The sequence below is a fragment of the Manacus candei genome, unplaced genomic scaffold (assembly GCF_025592945.1).
Source record: "Manacus candei isolate 608988 ecotype Guabito, Panama unplaced genomic scaffold, ASM2559294v1 h1tg000153l, whole genome shotgun sequence".
In the NCBI taxonomy this organism is placed as follows: domain Eukaryota; kingdom Metazoa; phylum Chordata; class Aves; order Passeriformes; family Pipridae; genus Manacus; species Manacus candei.
This window is the reverse complement of record NW_026138201.1, coordinates 2844016-2857988: the sequence shown is the minus strand read 5'-3', so window position 1 is coordinate 2857988 and position 13973 is coordinate 2844016. Positions and strand designations below refer to the sequence as shown.

At 39.2% G+C, this 13973-nt stretch overlaps 2 protein-coding genes across 4 annotated transcripts in view; one reads left to right on the top strand and one right to left on the bottom strand.

Moving 5' to 3' along the window:
- The window catches only part of SPX (spexin hormone), a 288585-nt gene that overhangs the window by 23297 nt on the left and 251315 nt on the right, over positions 1–13973 (top strand). The gene's annotated exons all lie outside the window — the stretch shown is intronic.
- Positions 1–13973, bottom strand: part of GYS2 (glycogen synthase 2) — a 41640-nt gene that overhangs the window by 14678 nt on the left and 12989 nt on the right. For all 3 annotated transcript variants that reach the window (XM_051772399.1, XM_051772401.1, XM_051772402.1), the window contains 3 exons: positions 6358–6502; positions 1665–1782; positions 1138–1258 (listed from right to left, as the gene is read on the bottom strand). In XM_051772399.1, coding sequence (XP_051628359.1) covers positions 1138–1258; positions 1665–1782; positions 6358–6502 — 384 coding nt within the window. The remainder of the gene's footprint in view (positions 1–1137; positions 1259–1664; positions 1783–6357; positions 6503–13973) is intronic.

The window sequence follows — 13973 nt, the reverse complement described above, 5'->3', positions numbered from 1 at the left end:
CAATGCCAAACAAGCGACTTCTGTTGTGGAAGAAATGCTTGAGTTATGTGAGGCTGTGTGAGTGAATCATGAAGGATTTGCAGAAAGTCCACAGGCTCTAATGGTGTGTTAACAGAAGGTGGTGGTAGCACAAGTGTTCTTAGGGCTTTGAAAATCGATATATTTTTCAGCCCTGCTGATAACAAAGTGTCATTATTTTATCCAGATTTTCCACATCATTTAAATGATAAGAGTACATAAGAGAGAGTCTGGCACAACAGCCAATTGATCCTGGCTAGATGACTGAAAACTGATTAGTCCTACTTTTTCTGTCTATAATTTTAAATATATCAATGGTTAGGACAGATATGGAGACATTTTCAACAATCTCATTGTGAGTGGTAAGTACTCTGATCTTTGATCAGAACAAGGCCTAGTTCTTCCTTAAATTAAAAGTAAATCAATTTAAAAATATTTTTAAATATTTTATTACATTAAAAATATTTTAATAAAATATTAAATTAATGATAATGATAAAAATATAATAATTTAATTAACTTAAAATTTAAAAATAAAAATAAATTTTGAAATTATTTTTAAAAATTAAAAGTACTCCATAAAAGCATTTAGAAACATTGCACTCATTTTGTACCTGAGGAAACAGAAGCATGGAGAACTGAGTTCCACTTCCCCAGGCTTGTTCACCAGCCCGCTGCCACAGCGGGAATTTTCATGCAAGATTCCCATCCAGTGTGGTAACAGTAGATTTAAAATATCATTATCAGGACCCAGTGAATTAAGCAATTTGCTTAAAAAGATATTTTTAAAAGGCATCATTAAAGGATTACTTTTATTACCCTTCTAATATGTAAACCTTCAGGGCAAACTCTTGAATAGCATTTTCATTATTTCTCTCTAAAATCGAGGGAGGTGACCACGGATTAACTTCTAGAACTCCATAACCAATTATTTTTAATCTGTCTGAGATCATTATATACTCTGAGGATTCAGAGAAGGAGCTTTGTGGAAACTGTGAGCATCCCATAATTACTTTCCCATAAACCAGAGTTTGTAGGAATTCTTGCAGGTGACTTCCACAGTAGTATGGTAATTTGAGTACGAGCTCTATGTTATCAACAGCTGCACAAGTTTTCTTACCCTCAGCAAAAAGTTCAGTCTTGATAAGGCTTCTAGAAACATATCAGCTCCTTTGTTGGAAAACTCATATCTCCCAGCAATGAAGAAAAATAAGGTCTTCTCAAGATCAAAGTCAAGGTGGCTGAAGGCAAGCAGACAAACAGACAAGAACAAAGTATTTTCCTAGACATAATCAAGCAAAGCACACAACAGCTTTCTATTCTGGAGGAATTTATTATCCCAAAAACATAAAGAAAGTGAGGCTTTTCTGCTGCTCTTTAAATTGACGGCCTTAATCTGGCAAACTGCATCTTGGGTAAATAATGAACAAATCAGGATCTGCTCTCTGATATCACAGTCTGTTAAGCAGAGTTAGAACTGGTGTCTAAAATTCCTTTAGTTTCTGACTGAGAAATCCCAGACAGATATTTGAATAAGCCGGTAACATTTCAGCTCCTCTGTGAAGTACTCATTACTCTTCCTGCTTTGGTTCTTCCTTTAAATAGCGTTGGACAACGGTTGCTAATTTTTGAAAAGTAAAAGCATACCCATAGAAATGACCTCGAATGAACTCTTGGATCCTAGCCTTGTACATGGAATGCAAATTCTGAAACTCATGCATTGCTGAAAATTTCTTAACGTTCAAGCCATTTGGGGTGACAACATCTGGAAAAGCAGAGAAAAGGCAGAGGTAGACATCTTCAGAGTCAAGGAAATCTTTCAGGAAAGAACCAATGTGTCTCCCAGCTGTCAGTATGTGAACAGGTTATGGATTATGCTATTTCTGGAGAGGGAACAGCATTGCCTGGCACAACAGTCTCCACCAGCTTATTCCACAAAGCTCCTGCACGTGGCATGTTGGCATTGAAGTGGCTTTCACCTTTGCTCAACACTAGACAGACCCTGCCCTTTTGTCCTGTCAAGACTCCAGTAATGTCTCCATTTAGCTGTGTTTGTTGTGCAATATGCCCTTTATCTCTTGATTCTTGCTATCACTGTTGCCTGCTCTATCACTAGAGATTGAAAGCTCTTGAAAGCATAAACTGCACAGGACTATGCCCTTGTTTACTGCATGGCACAAGAGATATCCATTCTATCAAGACTTCTGAGGGTTTATCAGAAAAGGGAGAATATAGGAAACCTTTTAAGAAAAGACCTTCCTTGAGTAATCTGTGGGATTTCTCCTAAATATAGCCACAGAATAATATGTTTTACACATTTATAGCTGCTCTCCTCTAAGATTCTATAGTATCTTACAATTAAAATTTGTCCATTTCCAGCATTTTAAAGGTAGAGTTATGGGATATCCACAGAGGACAGACATAGTTTGCTTCAATCAACACTGAAGTTCAGTCCCTCTTCACCTTCCTGGTAGATCACAGCAGCTATTTTAAAGGCTTTCCCTAAATCTAGTTGACATAAATGGAAAGAATGCCACCTTCTTTTCTTTGAGTTGGTTTATGAAAGCCATGTATGGAAATGAAAGGGGAGGCCAGTTCCTTATTTCAAAGTAACATAACTGCCTTAAACAGACCTACACTAATTTATGATACCAGAGAGCCTTCAAATACAAAGAATCTTCAAAGAAGCAAGAAGCACTGATTATTGGAGGGCACAGTGGTGCCAATTCCAACCTTGTTCTCCTGAAGTGGTCATTGGGTGTCTGGTCATCACAGCCATTAACTGGAGTAATTCTAAAGGTTCTGTGCAGCATCCAAAGGACCCTCAGTAAGGTACTATAATTCCCTACAACACATGGTTCATGCAAACCAAAGAGCACCTCCCTTGATCCCAGTGCTCATGGGTAACTCCTCCCATACATCAGGGTTACTGATGGGAGCACAGTCTCTTCCTTGCCACTGATACAGGTCCTGAACACCACTTTTGCTGTCATTTTTCAGTCACAGATGCCTGACATTCAGGGTTTCCCATTTACATGCCTAGCATTAAACATCTGGCCTGATACAAAAGTCTCCTACTTCTGGAGAGACTTATGGAGACTTCTTTAAAACACCTATGGCTCTTCTGGTTAATCCCCTATCAAGATGATCTTAAAGTAAGTACAATCAATTCTCCATATGCTATCCACTATACTTGCCTGACAATTTTCACGCAGATGCCACAGCCATTTTTAATTACTTCTTTGAAATTTAAAGTCTACTTCAGCAATATATGTGTTTTCCTGACAGGTAAGTGATCTCTGACTAAACCTTATTTTGTAAAGGCTTCTGAAACACTCAAGGTTAAACAGCAGTAGATAAAAATTCAACCTTTATTAGCAACTATGAAATACCCAAAATTTTGATGGATCTGTCTTGGAATACCACATTTGAAACTAAAGACCAGGAAATCTTTACTTGCTAGGTACTTAAGATTTGGTTCTCCATGACAGAAAAAGGACGGTCTTGGTGGGCCTGACAAGAAAACTTGTGCTTTTACCTTCTTCTGCCCAGCACTTAAAAGTTCTCTGAACAAAGACCTCCGTGGCCTCATATGAGTGGGGAGGCAGCAGAGCAGAAACATCTTCCCTTGCCTTTACCAACCACACACCTCCTCTTTCCTCTGCCCTGCTCTTTGTCCAGCGTGGAAGAACAGGCTCCTGCAGGCCATAGTTTTGAGAATACAACCATTTCAAGCTCTTCCCAATAAACTAAAAATGCCTGATTGGGTATTTCTGGCCAGTTTCCATCCACTGTCTCACATTTATTTTTATTTTTCAGGGAGTTTTGATCCCCCTCAGCCACCAGCAGCAGCCTGTGTATAACCTACTCTCATGTTCTCTGATTTAACTGCAGCTTCATTTACCCCTTCATCAGGATAATTCATATCTTAGTTAAGGTTTTGAGATGCAGAACAAACTTTGTGGCCCAAAGCACCCGGTTCACTATTTCTGCTCAACAAACAGTAACATTTTGAACCTGTGTAAGGCAATGTGCCCTCACCCCGGGGAAGAAGTGATAAAAAAGAGCTTTGTCCCTGTGCCAAGTGTTTTCTTGTTGTTTAATGAATTACTGACATTTTTGTTCAAAAAGTTGTCCCAAGTAGGCCAGATCAGAATGTTTTGACTTCTGTATTTATAGGCAAGAAACTGGCATTAATTTAAGTAATACTGGCACAGTAGGATGTCTTCTGCTGATAGGTCACTAACATTCAGGGTTGACTCATACTTTTTTCATAGTTTCCTTCTATGATTTTGATCAAATATATACAGGTAGGAAGCCTAGCTCTAGACATCAACTGATACCTAAGTCTCTTGGAATTTTGATTCAAAGTCTTTTCTACTGCCAGTGAGAAAAATGTTTCATACCCGAATGAAAACATTAGAAATCCTGTAATATCAGCTTTCAAATCACGGGAATGTAACTTATGATCACTGACAGAATCTTGCTTGATACTTCAAAGAAAACAGGTTCAACATCAGAGACTCAAACTTTTGACAAATATGATTTGATAAAATATTGATCAAATAATAACAAGCAGTCATTCTGACAGGTTTAGGCTGGCAAATGGGCCTTTGTCCTGGTGCAAACTTTCCCTATGCAATCAGGTTCACTAATTTTAAAGGGACTTTTCCAAGTGATAAGATTTACAATTCAAATTATAATCCAAGTTTAATGTTAAAGAGAAGTAGCAGAGACAGCTCTACTTGGCACATTTCTCAGCTATTTTTAGCTAACAATGTGGTTACAAAGTTTATCTCTCAATAAATGCAAATAAAACTTAATTGTGCCAATTCTTCATTCCCCTTTTAAAAGTTAATTTTTAAAGTGGGTTGAGAAACATACACATACTTTCAGCTTTCAAGTTCCTCTTCAGAATTCAAGCTCAATGAAGGATTGCTGAACTTTCCAAACAGCCAATGTGGATTTCAAAACTTCAGAGAGAATAGATAGTATGAGAATAGACTCCTACACAGTTTATTTGTGGTCCAGGATTCAAAGAAACTAGCAAAGTACTTATTCCCATCAAAACATACTTTCCACTTATAGTTGTCTCCTAGGATTTGGAATGGCAATTCCTATTGAATTTCCATCTAGCTCTGTCAACATGAAGTAATTTTTAAACCCCAATATTAAATATATTTACTTGGTTTCTTCAAAGTTGCAAGAATAATTACAAAAAGCTCAGGCCTATGAATGTCTGTGCATGGAATTCTTTTCAGCTTCAGCTGATGTTTCATCTGTCTGCAGATTTTCTCTCCCAAATTAAACTGGATTCAGACTCATTTCAGTCTCCTAAAATCCCAAAACATAAACTATGATTTTCAAAGGCAGCTGTTGTGAGGAGAAGCCTCATCCCAATATAAAACAGCTTCAGAAGTCTGATTTTCAGAGGCTGAGTGCTCTGCACTTTGTAAAAATCAAGACCTTTCAGAGATATCCCAATTTAAATGACTGAACACTTAAGTGACTTTTAAGAAGATATGGCTGTCATGTTTAAAATGAAGTTTAAAATAATCTAAGTTCATCATCCTGTTGACAGTCAGTCAGGAATGAGGCAAAGGATTCAATGAACACCTCTTTTGTTCTGATTCATGAACCACGATGTGGCTTGAACCATTGAAGTTAACAAAGATAACAATCCCAAACTATAATTAGCACTGCAAATCACCTTAAAAATCTAAAAAAAAATCAAGAAAATAAAGTCTTTTGAGTATTGCTTAGCTTAAAATAACCAAAGTGTGAACACACCTGCTTAAATAGTCTCCAAAACCGTTGTGCAGATTTCCCCTCATGACGCTTACCTGCACATGGGGTGTTGGACTGACTTAAAGAGGGCTTTAATGACACATCAGACTGGGATCATCACCTTGCTCAAACTCCATGCATGGAACACAAAAAGGTTTTGAAATTTCATATTTTATCAGGCCAATACAACAGGGAAAACCAGACAAACTGTTGGGTACATAACTATTTTAGAAAATATTATATGTATGAAGCTTTTCATGGTTTGGCCCTAAGAGCATGGAAACCCTGCCACAGACAAAGCTCCTGAAGTTAGATGTCCTTGCAAAGAGTTAAATTAATGCTCTCCTAAAATGGTACTGGAAGCAGTCATTAAATGGTGCTGAACTTGATTTCTTCTGGACTACACTACATGATGCTAGAATGTGTTTCAAGTGATATCATCTGCACTTGAGTTTTGAAAGTTGGTTATTCTCTGTCTCTATTATGTTCATTCAATCTAAGGAAATGTAGATGGTAGGAGGAAATACAGCAAAAAAACCAATTTGGGTCTTACCAGGAGTTCTTTTAAGCATGTGTTCTGCTTCTGTGGCTGTGATCTGTGAGACTGTGGTGAACACGTGGGCACAGTGCACAGATGCCCGTTCCATACAGTACCGGTGGTAAATCTGCCTCTCTCCAGCTTCCTTGTCGATGTCAAACTGGTAAATAATAAAACAAACAAACAAAGACACCTGTGTGATGTGCTCCTCAGACTTATTACCTCAAAGAAGGTTTCTCGTGCCAAGCTCTGTTTCCCCAGGGAATGAGAATCGTGGGATAATTCTGCTGTTTTGTCATTTTTGGGTTTTGAACTATTTTATCAACTTCAAAGGGTTTGAAGGAGCAAGAGAGGTCTCAGTTCCTGCATGTTCCTGAAGAAATGGCAGCTCTACAATGGAAGGACAACTAGATTAATGACCCCATGAAAGGTAAGGATCTGTGATATTTGGCCTGCTGGCTGACAATATATCATACTGCATCTTGCAAGGGCTTGTAGGAAAACTTGGGAGAGCAGGGAAGTTGCTGGTAACTGAAGGTATAGGGGAGAGAAGGAAGAGGGAATGAGGATGAGGACAGAACCTGGGGACTGGGTGGAAGGGTGGGAATCATAGAGAGGTGATTCTGACTTGTGGTGGAGAGGCAGGATATAAAGACTCAGACACAGCTCCTGAGGGAACAAAGAACATAGAAAATGAGATATTTTCTGATACTCGGAGATGTTCTTTCTCCAACTTCATCACTGTTATTTGCTGCTTCTTGTATTTCAATTTAACTCCATTAATTTCTAAGTTAAAACCACTAGATGAGACCACCCCAAATAACAAAGCATTTCTGAATCACCTTTCAACCGTGTAGCTACTCCTTTTTTTTTTAACTGAGCTTACATCATCCTGATGCAAAGAGAAAGCACAACACCTACTGAGCTTAAAGGTTCAAATGTTCACTCAGATGTCCACTGCAAAACCCCTGCAATGAGTCTAAAAAAGGTCTCAATGATTTCAACTAAATTACAATCCTCTTAGTCTCAAATGATGTCTCACTTATGGGAACAGAAGTCTTGACCTGCTAAGGTTGACAGAAGGGGCACCAAATGGACTGTGTGAGTTCCATGGAGAGTGACAGTGACTCTCAAGGAGCTCTGTCGTTATCGCTGCCTAATGCTGCCCAGTCTGACTGTGATTGCCTTTGACTGTGGAACTTCATTGCTTGTAAGAGATTTAACCATTATTACAGGCAGGGCAGACAGCACTTTCTATAGTTAGGGCTGTGTGACCTCTGCTTCCAGCACTTTAGAACTCAGCCAGAATAAACCTATTCAGACCGTGACCTTTCCTGCAAAGTAGGTGCTTAATGTTGGTACAGAACATATTTTAAGAAATTTGATCACATGTGAACCATTTTGGGGGACTAGATTTAAGCAAACAGCTTTTAATTTTTACTTGGACATGTATAGATAGAGATGTAGCTATAGATATCTTACAACTGCTTTGCTAAGAAAGTGCTTTTATCCACTGAGCACTAACTCTGCAGCGGTGCTACACTACTTGTGAGAAAGTGGCTTCAACTCTATTACTTGAAAATGCCACCCTAATGTGAACAAAAAAAAAAAAAGAACTCTTGAAAAATCTCAGCTGAAAACTAGATGTTTTATTTTGGTATTGATGGTCCCCTATATCAAGAGTTTCTAAGTTTCCCAAAGAGATTTTTAAAAAAGGTAGGAAATACACTTTACAATATGCTATCATTTCTCAGTTGTATCATCATATATCATATTTTCAACAGTCCCCATGGGAATCTTAAATGGTCTTTTCTCTAGGACATATATCTCATTTGTCACAGAAGTTGAATGGTAGAAGGAGCACTGAGTAGGTGGGCAGAGAAAGAAAAAATAAAGGTGAATTAATTTGACTTGTTAGGGTGTCACAGATCTCTAGCATTGTGCATCACTTACCCTAAACCAATTCACACACAGCTTTTAACTGAGTATTTGATTGTTCAAACATTCTGTGCTAAAAAAAAAGCCACAAAAATGGGACAGTTCTTTCACATGCTGGACAAACACACAAACGGGATGGGGCACCACTGCAATCAGAACTGTAGAAGTCTTTTCAAATACATCTTTGTACTAAAAATAATTTGTAAATTGCTAGCAAACAAATAGCTGCTCAAACTTCAAGGGTTTTTGTTCTCTTTCTCAGCAAGAAGGGGTTTCAATTACAAAATGTAATTAAAAGCTGAATTTGGGGCATGTTCACTAACTGTGGAAAAACACTCCCTCCAACACTACAAGGAGAAAGGTTCATAAAAAAATTGTTAAGCACTATGGCTTATTTCTAGCTAGCTTTTATTTCTTTGACTGCATGAAAGCACTTTACACATTTAACACATATAACACATATCAGTGCTTATTTCTTCATTGCTATAAGATTGTCTCATCTTCTGGAAATGGGAAATACTTTATTTTGCGTATGCTTGCATGACTTTTGGCATTTTTCTGCAAAGGTACACAATTCCAGGGCTATTAGGAAGAATAAACAGAGGACAGGGAGTTCTCACATTTCATTTGCTCTCACCCTCCAGCAGCTTCCACCACCAATTAGTAAAGCAAGCCCCTGACTTCTGACCTCACTTACAATGTGGAGCAAGAACTGGGCACTCCTGAGCAGGCTAGACAAGTGAAAATAGCCTCAGACAAGTTGAAGGGCAGGTTAAATGAAAATTAATTGATGAGACAGGTGACAAATTTAGTCCACACAGCCCTGTGCAAAGACAGCTGAGCTTGCTGTGCCAATCTTAGCTCCAGAATTAGAAGCGACACGGGGCTGTGTGGAGCCAATCTGCCCAAATGAAGCAGCAGCTTTGCTCTTCATCCCCAAACCAATGTTCCTGCCCAGCAATGGGCTCTGCCCTCCGGGTGCATGCCCACCCCAGCTCAGGCACCTGTGAACTATGTTCCATATCCCTCGTGTCCAGCTGGAGCAAAGCAAACCACCCGTGAAGTGCGTCATGCTGACCGCTGTTTGTTTGCTCTCACCAGCACGGGGAACACGGGCAAAGCCACCAAGGAAAGCTGCACCCAGAGGAAAACAGATCTAAGCACATTAACTCTTTGCAGACCCAATTAGGGCGGAAAAGACCCCTAATGTCATCGAGCCCAACTGTTTCATCCCTCAGTGATTGTTAAGGACTCCTTCAATATCCACTTCCCCGCAAATATTTTACTGCTTCTCCTGGAGAGGATCCCCTCCTGCCCTGAGTGTTAGAAACCAAGCAGATTATTAGAATTTACAAGATGGAATGAACTACAGGAGGAAATTACTCCTTTATAAGGCCAGTCTAATTGCAAAGCAACACAGGAAGATGTTCCACAGGCTCAATGCTTTGGGGATAAAACTTGCATTTGCTGCAGTGTAATCCTGAGGAAAAATTTCAGCTCATTTCTGTCTTTTCTATGGATCCATATAATGAGCATAACATTTCATTCATGTCTTAAAATTTAACATGTTAGGAGGCACAGTAGGTAATCACTGAACCTTCAAGCATGACATTCTGTTTAAGACAGCTAAGATAATCACCGAATGAAAAAAACAAATATCAAGTAGTTATGGGATACAGGTGTTATGTTTCTTCTGGAAACAGTGAACAGTCACTGAAGTAGCAAATCCAAATTTGACATTCCTACTTCAAAATGATAAAGTGCAAAATATTCCCAAAGCACAAGAAGAATGATTTGAGAGTGGAAACGGAGGAAGGACTATACTGGCTTCATAAATACTTTTCTGAAAGAAATTTGGCACAATCCGCATAGAATCTCTAGATTCTGGTACTAGACTATGCTTTCCTAAAGAAAAAAGAGTATGATGAAAACCAATGGAAGTTAAACCACTACAAATTCAAACGGGAATTAAAATATGTAATTTTCCTGAATAAAACATTATGACACCTTTGCAGAAATAACACAGACTACCCTCACCACTTAAGCCCTACCTTGAGACTGCATAACATTTTTGTAAATATTTTATATCTCAAAAAAAAAAAAAGTACATGTTTGATGCATGAATATTTAACTGAGGATTTTAGACAGAGAATGAAATAATCTCTTCTGGTCTTTTAAATCAGCAGCACACTCAAGTTCAAAGTGATGCTGCAGTGGAATCAGGAACAGTCAGAGAGAGGTCTGGAGTTCAAATTCCTCACCTACCAAAAGGAAGAATGAAAAGACTTCTGTTTCCAGCATAATCTCACTGGCTGCCAGTGCCTGATTTATGTAAGAATGACTCTTTTAAAATTCAGCTTACGTCAAATTTACCTCCCATTGACTGTTATCTTGTGCAAATAGAACTTTCATTCTGGTATAGCTCTGCAATGCCAAAAGAGAATGAAATCTACACTTCCTGGCATAAATCAGATTTCCATGAGCTGCTCTGCTGACAAAGAGGATCAGCTTTGTATCACAGAGAGCTCAGGGACAGCCTGGGCAGTGCAGCACTAGCTGGAATGAGAGCCTGTGCTCTGATATTGGCAGCATGAAAGCTCTTGACTATTCATTTTCATTGGGATTTTTAGTACTCCTCCTTTCATACCTCTTGGAACAGGATTTTCCACCACCTTGCAAACTAGACTCAGCTGCACTTGCATGAGCCCAATGAAAATGTTGCAAGCTCTAAATAGAAGAGTTACACGTGGCAGGGTAATCTAAGGAAAAAAGCAATGAAGAATAAGACTAAGCTTTCCTTCTTCTCACTGGAGCACTTTTCTATTGTAACTCAAATTGGTTTTTTAATAAGAAGTATCACAGGCTGAAGCCTACAAACTTCTCCATTATGCCAGGCCAGTGGTTCCCAAAACCATTCAGATGGTCACCTCTCAAGATAAATTCCAGGTTAAATCATTTGCCAAAACAAGCTGTCTATTCCCCTATCAGTTTGCCTGGACTGCCTCTCAGTCAATTTATGAAAAGTGTCGGCCTATTTAAAACCCCAAAGGGATGAAATAAGACCAAAAGAAACCCTAAATAAGCCAGTCCCCTTAAACAATGGGGAGAGCAATAAAAGACTAACATTCTTGATCTTCAGCTGAGAGGTCAGTTCCTCTTGAAGAGAAAAAGGCTCTACAGACTCAGAACTTTTTTTCACAGAACTTCCTAACTTCTGGATTAGCTATTTTGGTTCAGTTTATATTGGCAACAAGCATAACCCTACACTCACCAGTGTAAAAGCTACACTGGACATGGGGATAATGGGAGAAATGCACTGCTTGCTGGACTATTTAGACCTACAAAACCTCTTAAACTTCTGTGGGGAATTAAGCTCATAACACACCCCATTTGTTAGTGAAATTATAAAGTGTTGCCTGTGGAAGAGTTCAAGCCAGTAACCCATAAGAAGGGTTGGCAGTCCCTGACCCCGTCATCTACCTGGGGATCTTGATATGCTTAAAGGTAGATAAAAATATCACCCTGCCAGTTACTGGGCAAGTCACCTTCGATTTTGTTCTTTTTGTTTTCCCTCCATCCCTTCCTCCAGGATCAGAGTGATTTAAGTGTGGATATAGGAAGTAAAACGTTCACTGAATAGCCTGTTAGATGGTTACTGCCTCAGGGTTCTTTAGCTGAGACATGGCCAGTCTGGTTGTTACACACTGGTTTGGACATGACAGCGTTGCTTCTGCTGTTCACTCTGCTCCTGGGCACGTGCTAAGGGTTTAACACCCAGCTTTGCACTGCAGCAGAGGCAGCTAAATTTCCCCCAGACCTCCAGTCAATACTGTAAGAATACAAGAATTGTATCATTTCATACAGTAGTCACAGAATCCTAGAGTCACAGAATCCTTAAGGTTGAAAAAGATCTCCAAGACCATCGAGTCCAGCCTGTGACTGAACACCACCTTGTCAAATAAACCACAGCACTAAGTGCCACATCCAGTTGTTAATGTCATCCAGTTGTTAGGTTGGAATGCTGTGTTAGAACCAGGATCCTGTCTCTGACAGAGGCAAGGAGCAGATGGCTCAGGAAGAGGCCAGGAGTCACACAACATTACAGTCTTACACCCACTGTGCACCCTCCTATCTTCCAAAAACCCACAGCTTGCCTCTGCCAGCTCGAGTAGGTTTTCATTCAGCCAGAAAATGTCCTCTCACAGGCTGCAGGCTGACAAGTGCCCTCAGCTCATGAAACACAGAGTTCTGGCAGCCTGCAGTTCAGGACTCTGCTGATCTTGTATCTTCTGGTCCTGCTTATCTACAGGGGTGGTTTTACACTGCAGTGGAAGAGTCCTGCACTGTGTGGGAAGTGTAAAACTCTCCCTACCAGACAAATTTTTGTGGACTGTGTTGGGGACTAGGAAAGGGAACGCAAGGTTCCCTCTTTTCTCCACAGGAGCTGTACATGCCTGACTGTCTCCAGGCACAATTGGGCCACACACTTTCCTTCTGTGCTGCAACCCTTTTCTGTGACATTTGGCACAGCCCATCCTACAGCTGCATCCTTCCCACCTATCTCAGCTGCTGCACTTAACGCTGGTGGAAATTGTGCTTTAAGCATGAAACACGGGTCAAACATGAGAACTCAATTATGATTATGTTTCAGAGGAAGGAATTTATGCCATAACACTGACATAGGAAAACCAGACATTTTACTTCAGGGTGAGAGGGGAGGATATGCCCTAAAAATATATTGTTTCCTCCAAAGATTAAATATGACAAAGCCCCAAAGAATGTTCTTCACTGACAAATTGTTTGTTTGACCTTAATAGTTTGCTGTTAGAAGGCAGCAAAAAGAAAGTCTGAAGATCTCTCTATCTGTATCATTTCATTATAGTAGATCAACCTCCCATTTCTCAACTGACTTTTGGACCAAGCTGACCTTTTTACAGGCAAAGGAGCCCTCACTAAGACAGTTAATTTTGTCAGGAACAGCTTTATCATCCTCTAAGTATGTTAAATAGTGGTGTAACAGCTTGGCATAATTTCCTCTATTGGTACCTTTAAATGTCAATCCACAGAGGGTATAAAGCATTATTATCATATTCAGAAGTTTCTTCCCTTAAATATTATTTACAGCAGTTTACAGTAATACTCTAAACTGATTATAAATATATTAAAATCTTCAAGTCCACTCTGATGTGAGATCATTACTTTTTGTTTTGAGTGCACAGAAAAGGGTGAGGCACCCGAAGTTACCATGCAGGGGGAAAAAAAAGTTGCTTTTGAGAAAAACAGACTAGTTTCTGGGCTTCTTGCAGCTCACTAAATTAACCAGAAGCAAAAGAAATCAAAATTTTTTTTTAGAATTTCCTTTCAAAAGAAAGGCAAGGCTCTGACATATTTCAGTATTTAAGTAAATTTTAAGTAAAACAATCAACATTCTCTTTTTTAAACACTGATTTCTCATTTTGAATGCCCCTCTTTTTTTTTTTACTATTGTTTCCTTACTAATAAATTATGTGTAAGAATGCAAGGGTAAATAAATGAAAAATCCCCACTTCCTCAAGAGTTAAACCTGAAACCACATGTGTTTAGTTCTTTCAATCCAGCTCTGTCCAGTAAAAAATAATTTAATGTACCTTTAAAGCTAGATTTTGCATATATACACCTAAAGAGAGTATGAGGGAGCAGGAATGTCTAGACTC